The 27339-nt window shown below is 44.6% G+C and overlaps 1 protein-coding gene and 1 long non-coding RNA gene across 12 annotated transcripts in view; one reads left to right on the forward strand and one right to left on the reverse strand.

The window, feature by feature from the left end:
* The first annotated feature begins 1217 nt into the window (after nt 1-1217).
* Nucleotides 1218-27339, forward strand: part of LOC129527720 (serine/arginine repetitive matrix protein 2-like) — a 38521-nt gene continuing 12399 nt past the window's right edge. Inside the window, exons 1-5 of one of the 10 annotated variants that reach the window (XM_055366480.2) lie at nt 1218-13125; nt 13279-13436; nt 20416-20544; nt 24186-24285; nt 24398-24593. In XM_055366480.2, coding sequence (XP_055222455.2) covers nt 13317-13436; nt 20416-20544; nt 24186-24285; nt 24398-24593 — 545 coding nt within the window. In that variant the 5' untranslated portion in view covers nt 1218-13125; nt 13279-13316. Of the gene's footprint in view, nt 13126-13278; nt 13437-13660; nt 16277-16849; nt 16947-20415; nt 20545-24185; nt 24286-24397; nt 24594-27339 lie in introns of those variants that run through there. The other 9 variants (XM_055366486.2, XM_055366481.2, XM_055366482.2 and 6 more) reach the window with 9 other exon arrangements.
* Nucleotides 13348-19881, reverse strand: LOC129527736 (uncharacterized). 2 transcript variants are annotated; one of them, XR_008672797.2, is made up of 2 exons: nt 18188-19881; nt 13348-13672 (listed from the first exon to the last, which is right to left on the reverse strand). It is a non-coding gene; the product is annotated as an uncharacterized lncRNA (long non-coding RNA). The 2 variants fall into 2 exon arrangements; XR_010131393.1 differs by lacking the exon at nt 18188-19881 and adding an exon at nt 15439-15516.

The raw sequence follows: 27339 nt of genomic DNA on the forward strand, positions 1-27339 counted from the left end.
TTTAGGAAAATAAAAGAACTGCTCATACTTCCATATCTTTGTAGTAACTTCTGTTGTGTGTCCTTTTGTAGTCCCATATTTCCATATCCATATGCTTTGTCATTCTTTTTTCTCTCATGTCGTTTTCTCCATTCTTCACCAAAACAGCAGCGTACATAGGCACATGGTTTTATGATCTGTTTTTCCCACTCAATATTTAAAAAAAAAAAATTTGCCATGTTAGGTAGGTTGGGTTCGGTGGCTTACATCTGTATTCCCAGCACTTTGGGAGGCCGAGGCAGGTGGATCACCTCAGGTCAGGAGTTTGAGACTAGCCTAACATGGTGAAACCCCGTCTCTACTAAAAATACAAAAAATATTAGTGGAGTGTGGTGGCACATGCCTGTAATCCCAGCACTTTGGGAGGCCGTGCTGGGCAGATCACGAGGTCAGGAAATTGAGACCATCCTGGCTAACGTGGTGAAATCCTGTCTCTACTAAAAACACAAAAAATTAGCCAGGTATGGTGGCATGCCCCTGTAGTCCCAGCTACTCGGGAGGCTGAGGCAGGAGAATCGCTTGAACCAGGGAGGTGGAGGTTGCAGTGAGCTGAGATTGCGCCACTGCACTCCAGCCTGGGTGACAGAGACTCTGTCTCAAAAAAAAAAAAAAAGAAAAATTAGATGGGTGTGGTGGCATGTGCCTGTAATCCCAGCTACTGGGGAGCCTGAGGCAGGAGAATCTCTTGAACCTGGGAGGCAGAGGTTACAGTGAGCCGAGATTGCACCACTGCAGTCTGCCTGGGTGACAGAGCTAGACTCTGTCTCAAAAACAGAAAAACAAAAAAACAACTTTCCAGTGGCTTCTCACTGTTCTGAGAATAAACTCCAGGCTCTTCCATTGCAACCAACATGATCTGGTGATTCGACCCCAGCCCCTCTTTCCAGGCCCTCATCACCTTGATCCTCTCTTAACCTATCCTGCTCCAGCTGCACTGGCTGCCTTCCTATTCCTCCAGCATACCAAGATTGTTTCTGCCACAGGGCCTTTGCATCTGCTGTTCTCTTCGCCTGGACTCCTCTTGGTTCTTTTTTTTTTTTTTCTTTGAGATGGAGTCTCACTCTGTCGCCCAGGCTGAAGTGCAGTGGCGCGATCTCGGCTCACTGCAAGCTCCGTCTCCCAGGTTCATGCCATTCTCCTGCCTCAGCCTCCCGAGTAGCTGGGACTACAGGCATCTGCCACCACGCCCGGCTAATTTTTTTGTATTTTTAGTAGAGACAGGGTTTCACCGTCTTAGCCAGGATGGTCTCGATCTCCTTGCCTCGTGATCCGCCCGCCTGGGCCTCCCAAAGTGCTGGGATTACAGGTGTGAGCCACCGTGCCTGGCCATAGAGCAGTCTCTTCCTTTTCCTGTTGGGTCTCTGCTCAAATGTCATGTCAGAGAGGCAGATCTCTGGGGCGGTCTATCTGAGGGAATGCACCCATCTCCCTTCCTCTGACCAGTCAGTTACCTTGCTTATTCTTTCAAAGCTCTTACCACCACCTGAAGTCATCTATCTGGTTTGGTTATTTTATTGTTTAGTAGCAGTCTTTATTTTATTATTATTATTTTTTTTTTGATGGAGTCTCACTCTGTTGCCCAGGCTGGAGTGCAGTAGCATGATCTCGGCTCACCACAACCTCTGCCTCCCAGGTTCAAGCGATTCTCCTGCCTTAGCTTCCTGAGTAGCTATGACTACAGGCACATGCCACCATGCCCAGCTGATTTTTGTACTTTTAGTAGAAACGGGGTTTCACTATGTTGGCTGGTCTTGAACTCCTGACATCAAGTGATCCGCCCACCTCGGCCTCCCAAAGTACTGGGATTACAGGCATGAGCCACCACGCCAGGCTGGTAGCAGTCTTTCCTAGAATGTGGATGCCTTGGAAAACAGGAGCTTTGCCTTGTTTCCCTAGAACCTAGAATGGCATCTGGCACACAGCAGATGCTACATCTATTGTAAATGAATGAATGAAAGAAGTGTCCTTGCAGCCACACTGGCAGCCGTAACATAGTGGTTATAAATCTAGACTCTGGAGTCTCAAGTGCAAATGTCATTGGCCTCTCCTCCAGCCTCCTCAAGGGGCACTCAATGAAAGAACCTGGAAGCGCCCTGATATGACTGTGGTTGGACTGACATGACTGCCAGATGGTGGGACTTGGTCTGGAGCAGAGACTGCTTGGAATGGTAGAGGCAAAACTCAGCCCCTGGAGCTGCGCTTGTGGTGGAGCTGGACCCTGATTTTAGCTGGACCTTGTTTTTAGAGACAGGGTTTCCTTCTGCAGTCTCAAACTCCTAGCCTTGATTGATCCTCCTGCCTTGGCCTCCCAAAGTGCTGGGACTACAGGTGCATGCAACCACACCTGGCTAATTTTCTTTTCTTCTTTCTTTCTTTCTTTTTTTTTTGATGGAGTCTTGTTCTGTTGCCCAGGCTGGAGTGCAACGGTGCGATCTCGGCTCACTGCAACCTCTGCCTCCTGGGTTCAATCCATTCTCCTGCCTCAGCCTCCCAAAGTGCTGGGATTACAAGCATGCAACACCACACCCAGCCTGAAACCCAGATTTTTGATATGAAATCAAAGTCTTCAAACCTTGTAGGTGTCATAAAAAGCACGCTGAGGACCACTAGTTTGCAACTGCCAATCTAAAATATCATAGACATTATATCACTTTTACCACGAAAAAAAAAGTATGTGAGGCAGAAAATGGAAGCAACCGTGCCTAATTTATTGTTGAATACTTTTTCCGTATACCAAGAGCTTTCTTTGCACTAGCATCTGAAACTATATCCAGAATGACATTGGTTTTCATAAAAGTGTTGATCCTCACACCTCTTTATAGTCTTGCACCTAGCACAGTGGAGTGAAACACTTTAAATAGCACTTGTTCCTTGAGTATATATGGAAAAAAGTGAAGTATTGATAAGTGTTCAGCTAATATGAGCAGCATCTCAGGAGTCTCCAATTCTTGAATTACCAGGGAGTATTTTTACCATTTTCCCCCAGTGAAAGGCCTATTTTGAGAGACTTACCCTCCAAAATGAATGTATTAAGTCATGTTCCTTTTTTTTTTTTTTTTTTTTTTTTTGAGACAGGGCCTTGCTCTGTTGCCCGGGCTGGAGTGCAGTAGCATGATAGTTACAGGAAAGGGGTCCCAATCTAGACCCCAAGAGAGGGTTCTTGGATCTTGTGCAAGAAAGAATTCAGGGTGATGCCACAGTGTGAAGTGAAAGCAAGTTTATTAAGAAAGTAAAGGAGGAGGGGCACGGTGGCTCACTCGTGTAATCCCAGCACTTTGGGAGGCCGAGACAGGTGGATCACGAGGTCAGGAGATCAAGACCATCCTGGTTAACACGGTGAAACCTTGTCTCTACTAAAAATACAAAAAAATTAGCCAAGTGTGGTGGCGGGCGCCTGTAGTCCCACCTACTCTGGAGGCTGAGGCAGGAGAATGGGATGAACCCGGGAGGCGAAGCTTGCAGTAAGCCGAGATCGTGCCACTGCACTCCAGCCTGGGTGACAGAGGGAGACTCCATCTCAAAAAAAAAAAAGAGAAGGTAAAGGAATAAAAGAATGGCTACCCCATAGACAGAGCAGCCGTGAGGGCTGCTGGTTGCTCATTTTTATGGTTATTTCTTGATGATATGCTAAACAAGGGGTGGATTTTTCATGCCTCCTCTTTTTAGACCATATAGGGTAACTTCTTGATGTTGCCATGGCATTTGTAAACTGTCATGGTGCTGGTAGGAGTGTAGCAGGGAGGATGATGGGAGGTCAGTCTTGTCTCTGTTTTGGTTTTGGTGGGTTTTGGCCAGCTCCTTCACTGCAACCTGTTTTATCAGCAAGGTCTTTATGACTGGTATTTTGTGCTGACCTTCTGTGTCATCCTGTGACTTAGAATGCCTTAACCATCAGGGAATGCAGCCCAGTAGTTTCAGCCTCATTTTTCCCGGCTCCTATTTAAGATGGAGTTGCTCTGGTTCACACACCTCTGACATGATCACTGCTCACTGCGGCTTCCACCTCCCGGGTTCAAGAGATCCTCCTGCCTCATCCTCCCAAGGTGCTGGGACTACAGGTGTGTGCCACCATGCTCAGCTAATTTTTGTATTTTTTGTAGAGACGGTGTTTTTCCATGTTGCCCAGGCTGGTCTCAACCTCCTGGGCTCAAGCAATCCTTCTGTCTCAGCCTCCCAAAGTACTGGGATTACAGGCATGTCCCACCATGCCCAGACTAATATTTACTTTTAGTCAGACTAAGATAGGGTTACTACTTGAGTTGCTATGGCTCCAGCTGAAAGAAAGCCTGTGCAGTCATATCACGCGTAAACATTTGCTTTATGCTAAAAATATGGTGGACCTGGCATTACAGCTATTACAAATCTCCTAAGTTGTCTCGGGTAGTGTATTAGTTACTTTTCATACTGCTATGAAGAAATACTCGAACCTGGGTAATTTATAAAGAAAAAGAGGTTTAATGTACTCACAGTTCCACAAGGCTGGGGAGGCCTCAGAATCGTGGCGGAAGGCAAAGAAGGAGCAAAAAGGTATGTCTTACATGGCAGCAGGCAAGAGAGCACGTGCAGGGAAACTGCCCTTTATAAAACCATCAGATTTAGTGAGATGTATTCACTATCACGAGAACAGTATGGGAAAAACCTGCCCCCATGATTCGATTACCTCCTACCGTGTCCCTCCCACGACACATGGGGATTATGGGAACTACAATTCAAGATGAAATTTCGGTGGGGACGCAGCCAAACCATATCGGGTAGCAACAACCTAGGGTCAGTTTTGCAGGTGGTAAAGCCATTTACCAAGATAGTTGTAGGTAAAGAAGGGCAGATTTATTAGAGAAATTATGAAAATATGTTGCAATGGGCAGCTCAGCAGAGAAGGGGCTACCTGCAAAGAGGCAAGGGCTGGAGGAAAGTTTTATAGGGTCCTGCTGAAGGGTGCTATGTGTGGAATGAGGTCATTGTGCCCACAGGTTGTTTGTGATTAGCTGTCTCTTAACAATTGTTCATACAATAATTGTTCATTATTGTTCTCAACTTGGGGCTCTCCCCAACCTGGGGACCCTTCCTTATTGTTGCTTACTTATCAGGACTCCACATAAGGGTGTGGAAACTTCATTCATTCATATCTTCAACGCAAATTGTAGGTAGCCTGTTTTTTAAAACATTTATTCAACAAATATTTAGTCCAAGCCACTATTACTTATTATCTTCTCTACTATTTTATGGACTTTTAACTATCTCTGACACTATTCACTATTCTTCCACATTTTCTATTATTTATACCTATGGTAAAATTTGCCAGTTTGACCATACAACTAATACTCACAGGGAATATATAGAGTCTAGAAGAAAATATACAGGTCCTTAAAGGCTGCCCTGCCAACAAAACCATAATGCAGGAACAAACATCACAACTATGCCAAATAATCAATCCTACAATGTCCAAAATTTTACTTTAAAACTGGAATTTCCAGACTTCCTTTCTGCATTAACCAGTTTAACTAGACAGTAATGAAATATTCCTCCTACTTTATGCTGTGATAGTTTGTTTATTTATTTATTTATTTATTTATTTATTTATTTATTTATTTGAGACAGAGTTTCGCTCTTGTTGCCCAGGCTGGAGTGCAGTGGCACGATCTCAGCTCACCACAACCTCCACCTCCCAGGTTCAAGCGATTCTCCTGCCTCAGCCTCCCGAGTAGCTGGGATTACAGGCATGTACCACCACGCCCGGGTAATTTTGTATTTTTAGTAGAGGCGGGGGTTTCTCCATGTTGGTCAGGCTGGTCTAGAACTCCTGACCTCAGGTGATACCCCTGCCTCAGCCTCCCAATGTGCTGGGATTACAGGTGTGAAGCCACCGCGCCCGGCTGCTGTGATAGTTGAGATGTAAACCAAAAATAAAATTCTAAGTCACCCAATCCAACTGAATGGACCCTTCCTGTTGACCAAGGACATTCCAAAGTAAACTGAAAAGACCAGCTTAGGCCATGATGGGAAGGGGAGGTGTCAACATGCCTCATTCTACCTTCCTCCCTCTGGAATCCAGACACAACTGACCAGCATTAACATTAAAACAGAGATCTTAAGCTGGGCACAGTGGCTCATGCCTGTAATCCCAGCACTTTGGGAGGCCAAGGTGGGATCACCTGAGGTCAGAAGTTCAAGACCAGCCTGGCCAGTATGGTGAAGCCATGTCTCTACTAAAAATACAAAATTAGCCGGACATTGTGGTGCACGTCTGTCATCCCAGCAAGGCAGGAGAATCACTTGAACCCAGGAAGCAGAGGTTGCAGTGAGCCAGGATCATGCCATTGCACTCCAGCCTGGTCAACAGAGCGAGACTCCGCCTCATTAAAAAAAAAAAAAAAAATTAGCCGGGTGTGGTGGCGGGCACATGTAGTCCCAGCTACTAGGGAGGCTGAGGCAGGAGAATGGTGTGAACCAGGGAGGCGGAGCTTGCAGTGAGCCGAGATTGTGCCACTGCACTCCAGCCTGTACAGAAATGCATTTCATAATGCATTTTAATTGCATTAGCAGTGATTTAATTTTTTTAGATGCTAAAACTTATGGGTGAAAGTGGATTAAATGTAGCCAAATGCAACATCAAAATCTTCAGGCACAAAAACCCATTAACTTTTTCATACTCTCAGAAGATGAACCTAATTTCAAATGAAAGCTGCCTGCAGAATATATTAAGCGTATTCTAGATATAATTCATTTTGGCAAACATACTGTAGAAATTCACATAACATTTTACTGTACTAAAAGTAAATTGCCCATGTAACAAAAAATATCTTTTTAGAGCTTCAAATGAATTTTAAAGGATGACTGATGGTCCTTGGAAAAGAAACAGTAAACTAATAAGGTTTGTAGCAATGATGTATGAGTTAGAAATTGCAGTTCCAGATGATCTCTTTATTAAAGAGACGATCTACACTTAATTTGGTCAACTGTTATGAACATAGTTCATGTTAAGTCCCCATTTAAATACAACCTGAAATACCAAAGTTAATTTTCTTTTCTTTCTTTTTTTTTTTTAGACAGAGTCTTGCTCAGTTGCCCTTCCTGGAGTGCAGTGGCGTGATCTCGGCTCACTGCAACCTCCACCTCCTGGGCTTGAGCGATCCTACTGCCTCAGCCCCCCAAGTAGCTGGGAGGACAGGCGCAAGCCACGGCACTCAGCTAATTTTTGTATTTTTCATAGAGATAGGGTTTCACCATGTTGCCCAATTTGGTCTCGAACTCCTGAGCTCAAGTGATCCGCCCGCCTTGGCCTCCCAGAGTGCTGGGATTACTTACAGGCATGAGCCACCGTGCCTGGCCAGAAAATTTTAAACACACACAAACTCTCAAGTGGCCTAATTCCCTCTCACCAAACCAATCACAATACAGATAAAAGAGAATAACTTGTATTCATTTTTGTACAAACAAAAAAGATATAAATTGTGAATGATGCATGATTTTTAATTACAAGTAAACTGGGCAAATGCTTCTGCATTATTTAAAGCTAAAAGGTGATCAGTGGAAACTTTCCTCTGTTAGTACTCTAATACTTTTTATATTTATCGGCCCACTACAACCTGTGCCTCCCAGGTTCAAGCGATTCTCCTGTCTCAGCCACCTGAGTAGCCGAGACCACAGGCACGCACTACCATGTCCGGCTAATTTTGTATTTTTAATAGAGACAGGGTTTCACCGTGTTGGCCATGCTGGTCTTGAACTCCTGACCTCAACCGATCCGCCTGCCTTGGCCTCCCAAAGTTCTGGGATTACAAGCGTGAGCCACCGCGCCCAGCCTTATTATAATTGTTACTATTTAAATCTCTTTTGCTCTCTCCTTCAAGAGAGACCTCATCCCATTCAGTTGCATCCATTTATTTATTCATCTTCTGCCTCCTGGGCTCGAGAGATCCTCCAGCGTGAGTCTCCCAAGTAGCTGGGACTACAGGCTCACACCACCATGCTTGGCTAAATTTTGTAGGTTTTGGAGAGACAGGCTCTTGCCACGTTGCCTAGGCTGGTCTCAAACTCCTGGGCTCAGATGATCCACCTGCCTTCGCCTCCCAAAGCACTGGGACATGAGCTACCACGCCCAGCCGCAAGTACTTTTACACAAAATGCAAACACTGTTCTTCCATCATAAAAGTGATACCACAGCTTCTGTGAAGTTTTGCCAGGCAGTACTCATAATTACCTTGGGTAAACTTTTTGATGTTAAACTGTATCTTCTTATTACGAGTTTTTCCATTGTATTAACTGCTTTTACAACAACACAAATAACAAGTTATTTTACAAACCATTTAGAAATTTCTGTACTATGCTGCCAATAATGTAAAATATATTAATGCCTATTACATTCAGATAAATTATACACTTGGAAACCACATACTTATGACTTACAGAAGCTTACATAAACAAATTATAGAAATTATATGCTCAATTTTTAGGTATATACTCTTAAATTAAGCTTAAGTATACATTCTCAAGATAAATTAACAGTTCAGGGCTTCACAACTTGAAATCTGTGGAAGATGACATTGGAGACAACAGAACTCTGGTGGAATTCTTAGATGGAATTTGCTGAAACTTTTTTTTTTTTTTTTTTTTTTTTTGAGATGGAGTATCGCTCTGTCGCCCAGGCTGGAGTGCAGTGGCGCAATCTCAGCTCACTGCAAGCTCTGCCTCCCGGGTTCACGCCATTCTTCTGCCTCAGCCTCCCGAGTAGCTGGGACTACAGGCGCCCACCACCACGTGCAGCTAATTTTTTATATTTTTAGTAGAGATGGGGTTTTACTATGTTAGCCAGGATGGTCTCGATCTCCTGACCTTGTGATCCACCCGCCTTGGCCTCCCAAAGTGAAACTTTTCTTTAAAATAGAGATGGGATCTTGCTGTATTGCCCAGGCTGGTCTCAGACTCCTTGCCTTAAGCAGTCCTCCCACCTCAGCCTCCTAAAGTGCTGGGATTACAAGCGTGAAGCATTACATCCAAGTGAAACTTCTTGAGATAGTTACATAATGTTTAAATCTGCTGGTGTAGAAGTTAATAAAGTGTAGAACTGAATAAATATTAAATATTAGATCAAGTTTCTCATGTTTACCTTAACGTATAAAGATTTATGTTAAAGCACTGATTTTCACAAAATAACATCAGTGTGAAATTGGAAAAGAAGCCAAATATTTTATTTCATGTATGTGGGAAATGAGGTGCTTTAGTCAACTGAATCTGCCCAAAACTAAAAAGCATTAATTAAAAAGTACTTAACTCAGAAATTGTAAAAATAGGAGACATCAATGAAATACATTCTACACAGAATACGCCAACCATACACTACTCTTTCTTGATAATAAAAAATGTATTTACTGAGCCAGTTGTGGTGGCTCACCCCTATAATCCCAGCACCTTGGAAGGCCAATGAGAGGGGATCAGTTGAGGCCAGGAGTTTGAGACCAGCCTGGCCAACATGGCGAAATGCCGTCTCTACTAAGAATACCAAAATGAGCCGGGCACGGTGGCACGCACCTGTAATCCCAGGTACTCCGAAGGATGAGGCAGGATAATTGTTTGAACTCAGGAGGTGGAGGTTGCAGTGAGCCGAAATCATGCCACTGCACTCCAGCCTGGGTGACAGAGTGAGTCTCTGTCTCAAAAAAAAAAAATAATAAGGAAAAGAAAAAAAGTCAGTTGCAGTGGCTCACACCTGTAATCCCAGCACTTTGGATGCCGAGGCAGGCGGATTACGAGGTCAAGAGATCGAGACCATCCTGGCCAACATGGTGAAACCTCCTCTCTACTAAAAATGCAAAAATTACGCTGGGCACGGTGGCTCACACCTGTAATCCCAGCACTTTGGGAGGCCGAGGCGCGGAGATCACGAGATCAGGAGATTGAGACCATCCTGGCTAACACAGTGAAACCCTGTCTCTACTAAAAATACAAAAAATTAGCTGGACGTGGTGGCAGGCACCTGTAGTCCCAGCTACTTGGGAGGCTGAGGCAGGAGAATGGCGTGAACCCGGGAGGCGGGGCTTGCAGTGAGCCGAGATCCCACCACTGCACTCCAGCTTAGGCGACAGAGCCAGACTGTGTCTCAAAAACAGGAAAGAAAACAAAAGAAAATTTGGACTATTGCCAATTACAAATATTTTTAGAGAAGAATTCAAAACAGTAACTGTGGATGATGGAAACAATAGTTATGATAAAAGTCTGATGAAACTTCCCAGTTCACAAGGAAATTTAATTATGTGCAGCATTTTAAGACAGTAATCAGAATCATGACTGACAGCATCATATCAGGGCCACCAGACTTTTATAAATTTCATACAATCTTCAGAAATAATAACTTTTTTTTTTTTTTTTTAGATAGATTCTACCTCTGTCACCCAGGCGGGAGTGCAGTGGCATGATCTCGGCTCACTGCAATCTCCGCCTCCTGGGTTCAAGCAATTCTCCTGTCTCAGCCTCCCGAGTAGGTGAGACTACAGGCATGTGCCACCAGGCATGGCTAATTTTTGTATTTTTAGTGGAGACAGGGTTTCACTCTATTAGGCTGGTCTGGAACTCCCGACCTCAGGTGATCCACCTGCCTTCGTCTCCCAGAGTGCTGGGATTACAGGCATGAGTGACGGTGCCCAGCCATTCATGACATGTTTATACAGATATAACTTTAGCAAATATTTAGCATAACTATCAAAATTACAAATCATATTAAATTTGTATAAATGTATGCAATTTTTGGAACACGTATATCAACAACATACCCATAAATATAACTGAGATGAGATCTAATGTCACCTCACTTGACAGTGCCCTCCCATGCAGTATCACCACATTTGACAATGCCTGCCCATTTAATCTACCAAATAAATCGAATCACTTAATACCTCTACAAGATGAGAGATACATTCTTTAGACTCCCCAAGGGATGCAGCTGAAAAAATCCCAAAGTTAGTTTTAAGCCAAAAAGACTTGATTTAGGATTTTGACACTGGAGAAACCCATCGAAGATGTCAAGTTTGAAAACACTTGATCAAAACAGAATCACAGGTCACTATTAAAAGAGTATTAATTTAACCAGAGACTTCCAAAGCAATACAGAAACTTACATGGATATAAAAACCTTAACCCTTTTGAAGGTCAGATTTGCTAAGTGATCAAAAGGGGTACTTGAATTGAATCGACACAGGAAGAGTGTGTACAGGGTTATGAGTGTAGGCAGATGGTTACTTTGGTCATATCTCCATTTGCCACCTGATTACACATGAGAATGGCATCTTTACTCACCAGAAAGCCAGTATTATGGGAGGTGTAGGAGGCATTCTTGGACCTGAGACAAGAACATTGTTGTGTAGAAATTTCATTGACTGTGTTAAAATTATTCTCCATGGGCTGGAGAACACATAACGTGGCGTTTAGAATGAGACGGGCATTGATTGGATGCAAGGTCTCCACACTTACTAGCTGTGTGACATTGGACAGAGTGCTTCATCATTCTGAGACTCAGTTTTTAAAAGATAAACAACTAACTACCTTGCAAGCTTGCTAGCAGGTTTAAGTGTAATAATGTGTGGGAATGACTGCACCGTGACTAACACGTAGTGACAGCTTAATTAATGTTAACCCTTATCATTATCATATAAGAATGTGAGTTACATAAGAGAGGAATCCTGTCAGTTCATTCTCTGCTGTGTCCCCAAGACCATGAATCATGGCTGGCACGTAGTAGGCATTTAATAATATTTGTTCAACAAGTATTTGGCAGTCTTGGAGGGCAGAAAAGGAGGTGGGGAAGATTTTTAAATAACATTTTTTAAAAAGTCACATTGTCCTGCAATACCAATTTTTCTTGCATATTTAGGAAATTGAGGGTTTTTTCCTAAAACATGCGGACATATGGGAAATAGGATGCAACATTTGCACTAATGTTTCAGACACAGTTAGAGGTTTCCAAGAGATTTTGCGCTGGGGAGGCTGCTTGCTACAAGCTCCCAAAGCTCTGGGAGGACATAGTATTCATTCGTCCCTCAGCAGAAGCGGTGAGGCAAGAAGCTCTGGGGAGCACCCAGCCTTGGACTTTTAGCATAGTGTGTCAGGTCTTCATAGTTTGGGCCCAGGGCACAGAGAAGTCACAGCTCTCCGGCATCCTGTGACCTTTACCCTCTTTTCCAAGGGAAAATGTGGCCCTCCAAAGCAAGAAACTTGAGGGCATAGGTCCCCCCAGCTCTGGCATCTGCCCAGAGCCCGAGAAGCAAGGAACAATGATCCTCCAGCTACCTCAAAGGGCTGGTACAGGTGGCCACTGCCCTGGCATCACCCAGCTGTGTTCGGCAGCCTGAACCCCATCTGTGGGGATGTGAGGAGGAAAATACAAAAGTCCTTAGGTGAACACTGAGAAGGCAGATGCAGCAGAAGCCTCCAGGCCGGAACTACCCAGTCTTGGACCTATGCTGGAGATAGAGCATAGCTGGCGATCATGTGTCCTTACACTGTAAGGTCACCTGGTTGCACTATGGCCTCATCTGTGGCTCTGAAAATGAAGATTTGGAAGGAGATCATCACAGCTAATGTTTAACAAGTCCCTCCTGTGTGCCAAATCATTCACCCCTCACAACAACCGAATGAGCTAAGGATTCTCGTTATATATAGTTTATGGAGAAGGAAGTGCAGACATAAAGAGGTGAATTATCTTACCCAGATCACACAGCTGATAAGTGGTGGAGGCAGAATAGAATCTAAACAGTGTGGCTCCGGAGCCCACATGCATTGATTCGACAAGTGTTTATTGAGCACCTGCCACGGACAAGGCCTTGTGTGATTAAATAGGGTTATAATTAGTAATATAAAAATGAGAAATCACTAATGCTTTTTAGACTTAACATTTTCTTTTTTTGTAGGTTTCAGGCACAGAACTGTATATCCAATAATAGTGAAATGGATCCCACTAATTATGACCGAAATGATGATACATTTAAATGACTTGGATGTTTTATAGGTATGATCTCGTGAAACCTTGAGAGAAACTGAATGACGAATGAAACTTTTGTTCCTGTTTCACACAGAAGAAAACTGAGGTTAAAAGGGGTAAAGTAATTTTGCATGGCATGAAGTAGAAATTCAAAGTACAGGAATTTGAACTTGGTTCTGTCCTTTTCTGAAGCCCTTGACCGCTATAGACTCAAACATCGCCTTGTTTTTCCACTCATTCAACACTTTTTTTTTTTAATTGTCTAATAGGTTGGCACTCATGATGAGCCCCTGTTCTCATTCTGCAAATGGTGAAGCTCTCTATTGTCCTGACCCCACAGTTCCTGTCCCATGACCAGGGCCAGCTCACCAAGGAGCTGCAGCAGCACGTAAAGTCAGTGACATGCCCATGCGAGTACCTGAGGAAGGTGAGTGAGTGCAGACAGATGGGGCCTGGTGCCCTTGAGCAGTTCCCGGGTCTCAGCTGCCACACATCTCATAGCGGGTGATGCTGGGGGAAGCTTACGCAGTCGCAGTACTGGCTTCTTCCTCTTTTTCTTTCCATACAAGTGGCTTAGGGATGGGGTAGAGTAGTTGACTTATTTGGATGAAAACCACTATCTTCTGTCAGAAACTCAAAAGGAACCATTGCTGGCATGGTAACCTAAAGAAAAACAACCAGACAGGTGCCCAACGACACTTAAAAAGGTTATTTATTATCTTGCCAAGTTTAGGCTGGGCATGGTAACTCATGCCTGTAATCCCAGCATTTTGGGAGGCTGAGGCTGGTGGATCACCAGAGGCCAGGACTTCGAGACCAGCCTGACCAATATGGCAAAACCTCGTCCCTACTAAAAATACAAAAATTAGCCGGGCATGGTGGTGTGAGCCTGTAGTCCCAGCTACTCAGGAGGCTGAGACAGGAGAATTGCTGAGATTCAGGAGGTGGAAGTTTTAGTGGGCCGAGATCACGCCATTGCACTCCAGAGTGTGCGACAGAGCGAGACTCTGTCAAAAAAAAAAAAAAAAATTATGCTGCAAAATTTGAAAAGGAAATTCAAATCAACAGCTTCTAAACTACTTTTTAACGTGACTCATAATAAGAAATACATTCTACAGTACATATATATGTTCTATAATTTTGAATAAAAGAATTAACCACATCATATTTATTTTACAACATGTAATACGTATTTTTTATTCTTCTTCATTTGTTTTGAATGCTCTGTGCAGTCTACAAAAAGTCCAATAGTAATAATTAAATTATTCATTAAGTTGAACATTATCTTGTCTTTTAAAATGATAATCTCAAAACTGATCTTTTATTTTTGAGATTTATATAGATACACACACACAGACACACACACACAGACATATATATATATATATATATATATTTTTTTTTTTTTTTTTTTTTTTGAGACAGAGTTTCACTCTGTCCCCCAGACTGGAGTGCAATGGCACACTCTTGGCTCACTGCAACCTCCGTCTCCCGGGTTCAAGCAATTCCTCTGCCTCAACCTCTGAGTAGCTGGGACTACAGGTGTGCGCCACCATGCCCAGCTAATTTTGTACTCTTAGTAGAGATGGGGTTTCACCATATTGGCCAGGCTCGTGTCAACTCCTAACCTCGTGATCCGCCTGCCTCAGCCTCCCAAAGTGCTGGGATTACAGGCGTGAGCCACCATGCCCAGCCAAATCTAGGGCTGGAACATGGCTGCAGCATATAAAAAGAATTGAATTCCATACTTTTGTTAACCCTGTTTTTTGTTTGTTTGTAGTTGCTGTTTTTGAGACAGAGTCTCGCTCTGTCACCTAGGCTGGAGTGCAGTGGTGCAATCTCGGCTCACTGCAAACTCTGCCTCCCGGGTTCAAACTATTTTCCTGCCTCAGCCTCCCAAGTAGGTGGGACTACAGGCGCCCACCACCACACCCGGCTAATTTTTGTATTTTATTAGAGACAGGGTTTCACCATATTGGCCAGGCTGGTCTGGAACTCCTGACCTGTGATCCGCCCACCTCGGCCTCCCAAAGTGGTGGGATTACAGGCGTGAGCCGCCACACCCAGCCCCTGTTTTGCTTTTGTTTTGCTTGCTTCTCAGGGTTGTTTTTCTATTTATGGTAAAGGCATTGGCTTTCCATTTGTAGCATCAATAGAATATTTCCTGTTTACAGTAACCTTATGTCATGGTAAATGGTAAAGGGATTTAAAGCAGTGGTTTTCAGCTGCCAGAGGCCTGAGTTTGGGCACACTGTGTGTGATCGGGCAGAAGGCCTGTGGGAAGTTTAGCCGAGGACAGGGCCAGGAAAGGTGATGGACAGTGGGGGTCCGTCCTGGTCACCAGGCCCCTGGGTCCTGCCCACCTGCTTGGAGCTCCCCACCCATCACACATGATGCTGCCAAGCCCTCTGGGTATTGTGAGCAAATACCTTAGGAGAGAAGCTGATGAACTTTGTTTCTTGAAATGCACAGATTCCTTGGATGTCCCTGAGAGGTCAATCATGAAAGTCAACTTGGTTTTCTCCCCCTCATTTGGGTTCAGAATTTAAAGTCCACACACACAGGCAGTAAGATGATATAGATGAGGACATCATCACTCGGTTTCGGATGTTAAAATGTCTAGGTGGGTTAGGGGTGATTTGAGATCACACAACCTTGTGCCACAAAGTGGAATTCCCAGGCCAGAGGGAGACATTTTATTGCCATGTTATGATCTTATCATTGAGTTTAAAGGCAATCTTGTTTCATTTTGGATTCTTTCTTATGTTTATATCTTATAAGGGCACTTTGAATTTCCAAGCAAATAATAATTTTGAATTAGCTTTTAATCATTGACTTCTAGCACAGTTATATGATCAGAAACATGCTGTGTGATTTGATTGCTCTCAAATATATTGAGATTTGCTGGAACAAAATAAGTCAGGTTAATTTTTGTAAATGTACCATGCATGCTTAAAATGAATGTATCTACATTTGTTCCTGAGATACAGGTTGATGGACGGATGGCTACATGGATGTGATGGAGATGGTTTACTATCGGGACCTTCCACATCCTGCTGATGTTTTGTTGCTTAGGATATGAATGGCTGAGCGGAGGCTGTAAAACCTGGCACTCTACTTGGGTATGAGGTTCTTCCTGCCATCCTGCCATCATTTGTTTTTTATGTTTTGTCGCCAAAAGTGACCTTGAGGAACCCTGGGAGCTCAGGAAGGAAGGAGCGCCCAGAAGCAGGGACAGGGAGCTGGTTGGGGAGGACCAGAAATCAGGTTTGTGAAGGTTCCAGAGAGGACCTGTCCTTGGGAGGAGCGTGGGGGACTGAGATGGGGGAGGGGTCATTGGAATGATGCGGGCGTTACTTGGAGTGTCCATTGTGAGGCACCACCGGGGGGTCATCAGGGATTGGTGGAGAGGGAGTATAAAGCCCCAAGGTTGCTAAGGGAGGGCCCAGACCGAAGAAGGTTTGGTGGAAAGCAGAACCTTTGTCTCCCTCTAATTGCTCCTAAGCCTCATGCTCCCTTGCCCCGCGTGTCCTGTTGCTTCCCTGATCTTCTCCGTGACCTGTAGCTAAACCTTCCACCAGCGCTTGAGAACTTAATTTGAACCGGATCCTTTCCCAGACCCCTTTCTTCTCCTCCTCCTCCTCCTCCTCCACCTCCTCCAGGTGCCCAACAGCCCCCTTCTCCTCCTTTCCCTTCCCTTACTTCCCCCCTTCCCCTCCCCTTCCCCTTCCCCTCCCCTCCCCCTCCCCTCCCCCTCCCCAACTCAGATCCAGCCTGGTCTCCGTCCCCTTCCCTCACCCCTGCCCTAAGCCACCTCCACCTCTGTCCTGGCCGCCTCAGGGCGCCCTGAAAGGACCAGGACATGCGGGTGCGGTGGCGGTGCTTTTGGCTCCTCTTCTGGCTCCTGCTGGGATTTATCAGCCATCAGCCCACCCCTGTGAGTAGACGCTGGACCCGCGGGGTTTCTTCCTTTTTACTGGGCTGTGTCACGCGGCATGAAATTACACAGCTCAGGCCTGTAATCCCAGCACTTTAGGGGGCCGAGGTGGGCAGATCACTTGAGTCCAGGAGTTGAAGACTAGCCAGGGCATCATAGCAAAACCCCATCTCTACAAAAAATTCCAAAAAAGATTAGTCGGGCTTGGTGGTGCGTACCTGTTATCCCAGTTACTGGAGAGGCTGAGGTGGGGGGATCGCTTGGGCCCAGGAGCTGGACGTTGCAGTGAGCCGAGATGGCCCTGCTGCACTCTTGTCTCTAACAAACAAAATGGACCAAAACAAAGTGAAATGTCATTTGATTTGTGTCATCTGGTTTGATGACTTTTTTTTTTTTTTTTTTTTCTTAGACAGAGTCTCACTCTATCGCCCAGGCTGGAGTGCAGTGGCAAGATCTCGGCTCACTGCAACCTCTGCTTCCGGGGTTCAAGCAATTGTCCTGCCTCAGCCTCCTGAGTAGCTCAGATTACAACGCCTGGCTAATTTTTGTATTTTTAGTAGAGACGGGGTTTCACCATGTTCGCCAGGATAGTCTCCATCTCTTGACCTCGTGATCCGCCTGCCTCAGCCTCCCAGTGCTGGGATTACAGGCTTGAGCCACCGCGCCTGGCCAAAATATATAACCTTAAGTGTAAGTTTACTAACTTTGGAAAGTTCATACACCAGCATAAACCAACCCCCTTTCAAGATCTACATTATTTTATTTATTTATTTTTTTTTTTGAGACAGTTTCTCCCTTGTTGCCCAGGCTGGAGTGCAATGGGGCAATATCAGCTCACCGCAACCTCTGCTTCCCAGGTTCGAGCGATTCTCCTGCCTCAGCCTCCCGAGTGGCTGGGATTACAGACATGTGCCACCACTCCCAGCTGATTTTGTATTTTTAGTAGAGATAGGGTTTCTCCATGTTGGTCAGGCTGGTTTTGAACTCCCTACCTCAGGTGATCCGCCCACCTCGGCCTCCCAAAGCGTTGGGATTACAGGCGTGAACCACCGTGCCCAGCCAAGATCTACACTATTATGTCACCCCAGAAAGTGAACTCTCACTCTTCCCAGCCAGTCTCTTTCTTATCATAGGTTAGCTTGCTTATTCTGGAATTTCGCATATACAGATGCATGCCATGCCATAGGTACTCTTTTGTGTCTGCTTTGTTCTGCTCAACACCATGTTACTGAAATCATTACCATTGTTGTATGGTTCTCTAACTCCATCATTTCCATTTCGGACTCAGCATATGCTGAGTTCAACCTGTTGAAGGGCTATCTCTGTTTAATTCACCATCTGAAAGAAACATTTAAAATTGAGATGTTTTCAAGAATATATAGTTAAATCCTGAGGAATCGATGTAGAAATGTTATCACAAGCTGTCTGAACTTACTCAGGGGAAGTCTTCGTCTTCACTCACATAAGAGTCTAATGGAATTAATATCAACAATCTTAGAGAAATCCCACACTATTCATGCCATTTTCATGATCTCCACCTTGGTAATTTTTTTTTTTTTTTTTGAGACAGAGTCTCGCTCTGTCACCCAGGCTGAAGTGCAGTGGTGCGATCTCAGCTCACTGCAACCTCTGCCTCCCGGGTTCAAGTGATTCTTCTGCCTCAGCCTCCCAAGTAGCTGGAACTATAGGCGCGTGCCACCATGCCCTGCTAATTTTTTGTATTTTTAGTAGAGATGGGTTTCAGCGTGTTAGCTAGGATGGTCTCAATCTCCTGATCTCGTGGTCCACCCACCTCGGCTTCCCAAAGTGCTGGGATTGCAGGCGTGAGCCACCACGCCCAGCCCACCTTGTTAATTTTTAAGCACTAAAATTTGATACTTATTTGTGAATGAAGTAATCTCTTCATTGTATTTTTTTTTTTTTTACTTATGCTGAGCTTTAAATGACAAAGATTCATATAATCCAAGAGAGAAGTATTATTTAGAGGGATTCTTTTGCCATGTGATATATAATAAATGCATCCAATGTTATACATCAATTTAAAAAACAAGTAAATAACTTTAAAGAAAAGATAACTACTGGCCAGGTGCAGTGGCTCACACTTGTATTCCCAGCACTTTGGGAGGCCGAGGCAGGTGGATCATGAGGTCAGGAGTTGGAGACCAGCCTGGCCAAGATGGTGAAACCCTGTTTCTACTAAAAATACAAAAATTAGCCGAGCGTGGTGGCAGGCGCCTGTAATCCCAGTTACTCAGTAGCTGAGGCAGGAGAATCGCTTGAATCCGGGAGGCGGAGGTTGCAGTGAGCTGAGATCATGCCACTGCAATCTAGCCTGGGTGACAGAGCAAGACTTTGTCTCAAAACAAAAAGAAAAGAAAAGATAATTACTTTATACTTAGCTTGTCTTACCCATGAGTGACGGGCTGCATGTGGCCCAGGACAGTTTTGAATGCAGTTCAACACAAATTTGTAAACTTTCTTAAAACATTAGGAGATTTTGGCCAGGTACAGTGGCTCATGCCTGTAATCCCAGCACTTTGGGAGGCTGAGGCGGGCAGATTACCTGAGGTCAGGAGTTCGAGACCACCCTGACCAACATGGCAAAACCCCATCTCCACAAAAAATACAAAAATTTGCTGAGTGCACTGTCAGGCACCTGTACTCCCAGCTACTCAGGAGGCTGAGGCAGGAGAATCACTTGAACCTGAGAGGCAGAGGTTGCAGTGAGCCGAGAGAGCACACCACTGCACTCCAGCCTGGGTGACAGAGTGAGACCCCATCTCAAAAACAACAAACAAAAACAAAAACAAAAAAATGGCCGGGCACGGTGGCTCACACCTGTAATCCCAGCACTTTGGGAGGCCAAGGCAGGCAGATCGCCTGTCAGGAGTTCAAGGCCAGACTGGCCAACATGGTGAAACCTCATCTCTACTAAAAATACAAAAATTAGTCGGGCATGGTGGCAGAGACCTGTAATCTCAGCTACTTGGGAGGCTGAGGCAGGAGAATGGCTTGAGCCCAGGAGCTGGAGGTTGCAGTGAGCCGAGATTGCACCACTGCACTCTAGCCTGGGTGACTGAGTGGAGCGGAACTCTGTCTCAAAAAAAAAAAAAAAAAAAAAAGTTTTTTTTTTTTAGATCATCAGCTATTGTTAGTGTATGTTATGTGTGGCTCAAGACAACTTTGCTTCTTTTAATATAGGCAGGGAAGTCAAAAGATTGGATATCCCTGCTTTATACCGAGAAAGACAACACCCCACATTTGCAATGCCTAAAAACACTACCAGCCATCTGAAAAACATGAGACTTCTAACTTCTGTTCTTTTTTGTAGCAGTGGAATCCCACGGTGATATCTGAGGGATGTGGTTACCTTTTGGAGGAGGTTGACGGTTTCTAAGGATGATTCTTTCTGAGTGAAATATTGTCGGTGTCATTGACCTTTTCATTATTTCAACTATTATTATTCCAGGTTATCAATACTCTGGCTGACCATCATCATCGTGGGACTGACTTTGATGAAAGTCCTTGGTTACATATCATTATTGAGTTTCCGAGAAGTTATGAAGTTGTCATTACCCTCTGGACAGTGTACCTTTGGGTGAGTATACTAACTTTCTGTAGAGGTATACTTGTAATCACAAATAAGAATAAATTATGTAAAACAATTCACGTTTCTGGACTTCATTATGAATATGTGGTTTTATCCAAAAAATCAGGGAAATGACTTATTAGCACAAGAATTATGAAAATATCTGCCATTTACATTATGAAAATTAAATAGGTCAGTGTTTGTTTAATAGAATGTCAAGAGAGCTTTTGGTCAAAAATAAGTTTTTTTAATCTTTGTGCTATTTGTCACAAATGGAGTATGAGGTTTCGTCACTTAAATAGGAAATTCTTTCTAAACTCTTCTGCTTTATAGTTCTATCATATGGGTGGAAGGAAAGTTTCCAGTCTCCTCTGTGAAGATTCACTGCAGAAATGAGCTGACAACAGACAGCTTAACAGGAAAAGAAAAACATAGAACAGGCATAAACATGGGAACCAGCTGAAAAATGAGACTGCTAGAAGGGCTGGATGGTTGATGCTTAAAGAGCACCCTCTTCTGAGGGGAGAGGGAGATAGATGGAGATGTAGGCCGTTTAGAGGGGCAGCAAATGATTTTTAGGGGAAATGAAAGAGCCCAAGGAACAAACAATTGGCCTGAGACAAAGTTCCTCTGAGGTCATAGGGACGAGGTGACAAACTGCCGGAAGGTGAAGGGCAGAACTGCACTGCGTCTCATGATGCAGAGAAAGCCCCAGAGAATCTCTTAGAACTGCCCTCCAAGAGAATCAATGAAAAGTGTGTCTGGGCAGGGTAATTTTGAATGACATCATTCAAAGTGCATGTTCCCACTTGCAACTGGAGAGAGATCAGTATGTCAAAAGTCTGTACTTGGTAAGAATTTGGCTGCTAAGTTGTGCCATAATTTGTCTTTTGAGCCTTTTTTCCTTTGGGTAAGTTGAGCTCTACATTTTGTCTTGCCATTCATGACAGTAAAAATGTGGTTGTCTGGGGGCTGAACCTCCTTCTGAACAATGATCCAAGATAAAAGTACTAATACCACAATGCTTTTTTATATTCAAGGGAAGAGGAAGTATGTTTCAGTTTTACCACCTAGATAATTACACGTCATTTGGCACTGCCTTTCAAGATATGTAGAAAACAGAAAATATGTGAGTTATGAAGATATCTAGGCACATTTAACATTCTCTATGCCACTTAGTCCTGAACAGAGAATTTTCGGTATAAATTGGAGGAAGCTTTTTTTTTTTTTTTTTTCTTTTCTCACCCCCAAGACGAGTCTCCCTCTGTTGCCCAGGCTGGAGTATAATGGTGTGACCTCGGCTCACTGCAACCTCCACCTCCTGGCTTCAAGTGATTCCCCTGCCTCAGCCTCTCAAGTAGCTGGGATTACAGGTGCCCACCACCATGCCCAGCTAATTTTTTATTTTTAGTAGAGTCGGGGTTTTACCATGTTGGCCAGGCTAGTCTCAAAACCCGACCTCAAATGATCCACCCGCCTCAGCCTCCCAAAGTGCTGGGATTACAAGCGTGAGCCACCACTTGAGCCAGGGGAAGTTTTTAAATTTACCACTTTTTAACAGTTCCATTTAGGAAAGTTCAGTTGAGCTGTTGGACTTGGACAACTTCGCACCTCTCATCTTTGTCGTTGTCATCTAGTCATCTATACCATTACCTCCTAGGCAGGGACATCATGGGTGCCATGAAGCATTCATGCGTGATGGCATTTCTTTGCTTCTCATTTCTTCATGTGTTTGACATTTCTCCTAGCTCCAAACTGGGCCAGCTACCTTTCCTGTGAAATCTAGCAGTAGCTGTGGGATTGACGTGGTTGCTGTTTTCATCTTTTTAGATTACCCATTGCTTCTCTCGAAATCCTAGTACATGATTTTTTTTTTTATCCTATGTGCAGAAATCAGGAAACAACAAATTCTACAAAGAATTTGAAAGATATTATTTCAGGCCAGGTGTGGTGGCTCATGCCTGTAATCCCAGCACTTTGGGAGGCTGAGGCAGATGGATCACTTGAGGTCAGGAGTTCAAGACCAGATGGGCCAACATGGTGAAACCCCATCTCTACTAAAAAGACAAAAATTAGGCAGGCATGGTAGCAGGCACCTGTAATCCCAGCTACTTGGGAGGCCGAGGCACAAGAATCGCTTGAATCTGGGAGGTGGAGTGTGCCGTGAGCCAAGGTAGCACCACTGCACTTCAGCATGGTTGAGAGTGACACTCCGTCTCAAGAAAAAAGTCATTTCAATGACTACCTCAGGAGATTCATAGGTATCTGACCCACATCTGAGATGGGATTTGCATTGCATTTTAGCTATGATGAGAACAAATATTTAATATCTTCAAAGATTAAAAGCATACTGTGATAATATGGAAATTTTGGTGGGAATTCAGTCATTAGTGAGGATGTTTTGCGTTAAGTTCAAACCAGCCTCAATGAAGCTGATGTGAGGGAAGGGAAAGTGAACTCTGAGTAGAGCAGGGACAGAAGGAAGATGCTCCAGTGCAGATCAGGAAGGAGCAGGGGGTGAAATGTTACAAATTCTAGAACTCAGAGAGCTGAAGGTAATTACTTCCTTTTCAAGTTCTGAAACATGTTAACCTGTGGTAAAATACTTATGATAATTACCATCTAACCGTGTTGAAGTGTGCAGTTCCGTTGTGTGAAGTATATTCATGTCATTTTTTTTTTTTTTTTTTTGAGACGGAGTCTCACTCTGTCACCAGGCTGGAGTGCAGTGGTGGGATCTTGGCTCACTGCAACCTCTGCCTCCTGAGTTGAAGCAGTTCTCCTGCCTCAGCCTCCCGAGTAGCTGGGACTACAGGCGTGCATCACCATGCTCAGCTAATTTTTGTATTTTTAGTAGAGACGGGGTTTCACCATGTTGCCCAGGATGGTCTCCATCTCTTGACTTTGTGATTCACCCACCTCAGCCTCCCAAAGTGCTGGGATTACAGGCGTGAGCTACCGCACCTGGCCTATTTTTTTTTTTTTTTTTTTTTTTTTTTGAGACAGAGTTTCAATTTTGTTGCCCAGGTTGGAGTGCAATGGCACAATCTCAGCTCACCACAACCTTTTCCTGCTGGGTTCAAGTGATTCTCCTGCCTCAGCCTCCCGACTAGCTGGGATCACAGGCATGCACCACCATGCCTGGCTAATTTTGTATTTTTAGCAGAGACAGCGTTTCTCCATGTTGGTGAGGCTGGTCTCAAACTCCCGACCTCAGGTGATCCGCCTGCCTCGGCCTCCCAGAGTGCTGGGATTACAGGAGTGAGCCACCGTGCCAGCCTCATGTCATTCTGTGTGTGTGTGTGTGTGTGTGTGTGTGTGTGTGTGTGTGTGTGTGTGTGTGTGTGTGACAGAGTCTCATTCTGTCGCTCAGGCTGGAGTGCAGTGGTGTGATCTTGGCTCACTGCAACCTCCGCCTCCCAGCTTCAAACGGTTCTCTGCCTCAGCCTCCCGAGTAGCTCGGATTACAGGCGCCCCTGCCATGCCCGGCTAATTTTTGTATTTTTAGTAGAGACGGGGTGTCACCATCTTGGCCAGGCTGGTCTTGAACTCCTGACCCCGTGATCCACCTGCCTCGGCCTCCCAAAGTACTGGGATTATACGCATGAGCCACCGTGCCCAGCCGTCATTCTTATATTATTATTTCCTAGTTGTCTTTCCTGAAGACTATCTTCCAGTCTGAAAATGGACATGATGGATCCACGGATGTACAGCAGAGAGCCTGGAGGTCCAACCGCCGTAGACAGGAAGGTATGGCTCTGTTGGAGTCCCCATAGTGTGGAAATGAGTTTGCCCTGGAAAGGGAAAGAACAGCTTCTTGCCCTCAGGTTTCTCACCTTCTCCTCTCCTCACTCTCACCAAGGGCTGAGGTCCATTTGTATGCACACAAAGAAAAGAGTTTCTTCCTTTCCAGGAATTAAAATTGGCCTGGAAGACATCTGTCCTTTACGGAAACAGGTGGAAACAAAAGTTCAAGCTAAAATCCGTAAGACGAAGGTCATAAAGAAAGTCAACCATCATTACAAAATCAATGGAAAGAGGAAGACCGCCAAAAAACAGTAAGATGTGCCTTGACACAAATACTGTTGTATGAACCATGTGCCAATCAAAGTAGACAACTGTAAAGTCCTTGAGAATATTTTCTACAATATTTGTGGCAAATTCAGTGGGTTCAAAATTGAGTTTGTCCTTTCTGCTTCATTAGTTTAAGCTGTATAATTCCTTTCCCTTCCTACATTCTTGTTTGTCATTTTTTCGGGGGAAGAGGAGTTGCTAGTACTGGCATTGGTTTTCCTTTCTCTCTCTTTTTTTTTTTTTTTTTTTTTTTTTTTTTTTCCCCTGAGATGGAGCTTTGCTGTTGTTGCCCAGGCTGTAGTGCAATGGCACAATCTCAGCTCACTGCCTTTTGGGTTCAAGCGATTCTCCTGCCTCAGCCTCCCGAGTAGCTGGGATTACAGGTGCCCACCACCACACCCAGCTTATTTTTGTATTTTTACTAGAGATGGGGTTTCACCATGTTGTCCAGGCTGGTCTCGAACTTCTGACCTCAGGTAATCCACCTGCCTCAGCCTCCCAAAGTGCTGGGATTAGAGGCGTGAGCCACCACAGCCAGCCTTTTTTTTTTTTTTAATTTTGAGATAGAGTCTCGCTCTGTCGCCCAGGCTGGAGTGCTATGGTGCAATCTTGGCTCACTGCAACCTCTGCCTCCCAGTTTGAAGCAATTCTGCCTCAGCTTCCCGAGTAGCTTGGATTACAGGTGTGTGCCACCACATTTGGCCAATTTTTTTTTTTGAGACAGAGTCTCACACTGTCACCCAGGCTAGAGTGCAGTGGCATGATCTTGGCTCGCTGCAACCTCCACCTCCCAGGTTCAAGCGATTCTTATCCCTCAGCCTCTTGAGCAGCTGGGACTACAGGCATATGCCACCATGCCCGGATAATTTTTGTATTTTTAGTAGAGGCGGGGTTTCACCATATTGGCCAAGCTGGTCTAGAACTCCTGACATCATGATCCGCACACCTCGGCCTCCCAATGTGCTGGGATTACAGGCATGAGCCACCGTGCCCAGCCCAATATTTGTAATTTTAGTAGAGATAGAGGTTCACCATGTTGGCCAGGCTAGTCTTGAACTCCTGACCTCAGGTGATCTGCCTACCTCAGCCTCCCAGTGTGAGCCACCACACCCAGCCTGGATTGTTGAATTCAATGCTTGGGTCACCTCCAGATTCATTTTCACAGTCTTTCATGTTTTGGTCATATTACATTGTATTTTGCTGCCATATGACTGATCTTTTTTTGTTAAATGTGAGATACTTGTTAAAAAATATTTAGCAATGAATTGAGGCCTAGTAGCATGTTATCTTGCTGCAGAAGAGATGGGAGTCTACTTCTGGGGGATGGTCAGGGGTCCTCCATACAGGCTGCAATTGAGGTCGTCGGTGCAGGCTCAGTCCCTACAAAGGCCAGGGTATTTCCTGTCCACCTCTATTCTGATGCATGACTCTTCTGGGTCTCAACCAGAGCCAGTGGACTTCAGTATGGGTCACTTTCATTGGCAGACCCTCAATCCACTTGTTTTCCTTCTAATCCCACGCATGTGTGCAAAAGCTGCTGTGCTTCTTTGCATCTCAGTAGTTCCTTCTGGAATTCAGCAATGAAACTCAGGGAAATGGGTTCCAAATGCGAGGCTGACTTTCGTCCTGGGTTTCCTTCTTCTCCATCTTCACCTCATGTCTGTTTACTGCCATGTTAGCAATTTGATGTATTCAATCATGGGTTTTATATTCTGTTTGGTGTCCCCCATTGTTCTCATCGGAGATCAGAAGCTTCAGATGCACTTATGTCAACTCAAGAGTAGAATGCTTCCTTAGCTTCCCTCCAGAGTCAGGTTTTGTGTTTCTAGTTCCCAAGTGCACAGCAGGAGTAGTGATGTTCTCACTGGCTTCTCATTTGCATTAAACTGTGAGCTTCTTTAGCGTGGGGACAGGACCCTGCTCCCATTGCATTCTCAGCACCTCACCACACACTCCTTGTTGGAGGCCACTCCAGACAGCATGTGCTGAAGGATGCCCTGTGGTCAGAAACAAGTTCATTAACTTTCTCTTTGAAGTGTTTTCGTCCCTGTTTCCTAGCGTTCTGGGAATTTTACACATGCTTCCTATAAAACCAAGTATCAGGTGAGATCCTTAGGATCAGGACCATGAATCAAGTGGTGTGAGGGCAACACAGCAAACTTACCCTTTTTAGGCCGTTTCCTTTTTCTGCCCTCAATCTCTGTGAACTGAACCTTGTTAAAGTCAGTCAACACCAGGGTGGATGGTTTGCCGTTGTCACCTATTTTCAGGACATAACACCCTGACTTAGGAGCCATTCCAATCATTTGTAATTCAATAGATGCGCCCAGCATTCAGATTGCCTTTTCTCTCAACCAGGATCTTTAAAGTCGATGACAAGAGTTCCAGTCCTGAATCATGGCAGAGTGCAGTAGTGAACTGCGGGGTTAATGACACCATATTCTGGAAGGACCTCTCTATGGCTGATGGTCTCAGTTCCGGCATCAGCCTCTGACTGAGAATCAGGTCTCACACAGGAGGAGTCAGATGAGGAGCAATCCTCTGCTTCCGATGGAGTTAGTTGTGATGAATTGGTGAGGTCTGGTTTTTCACAGTGAACTAAAATGAGCTTTCGCTGTGTCAAGCACAAGACTGACCCCAGAAACACACATAGTGCACCTCATAGAAGCTTTTAATAGTCTTTATATTTACTAAAGAATAGGACTAACCATGGAACTATGAAGATGAGCT

This window comes from Gorilla gorilla, chromosome 18 (assembly GCF_029281585.2).
Source record: "Gorilla gorilla gorilla isolate KB3781 chromosome 18, NHGRI_mGorGor1-v2.1_pri, whole genome shotgun sequence".
Lineage (NCBI taxonomy): Eukaryota > Metazoa > Chordata > Mammalia > Primates > Hominidae > Gorilla > Gorilla gorilla.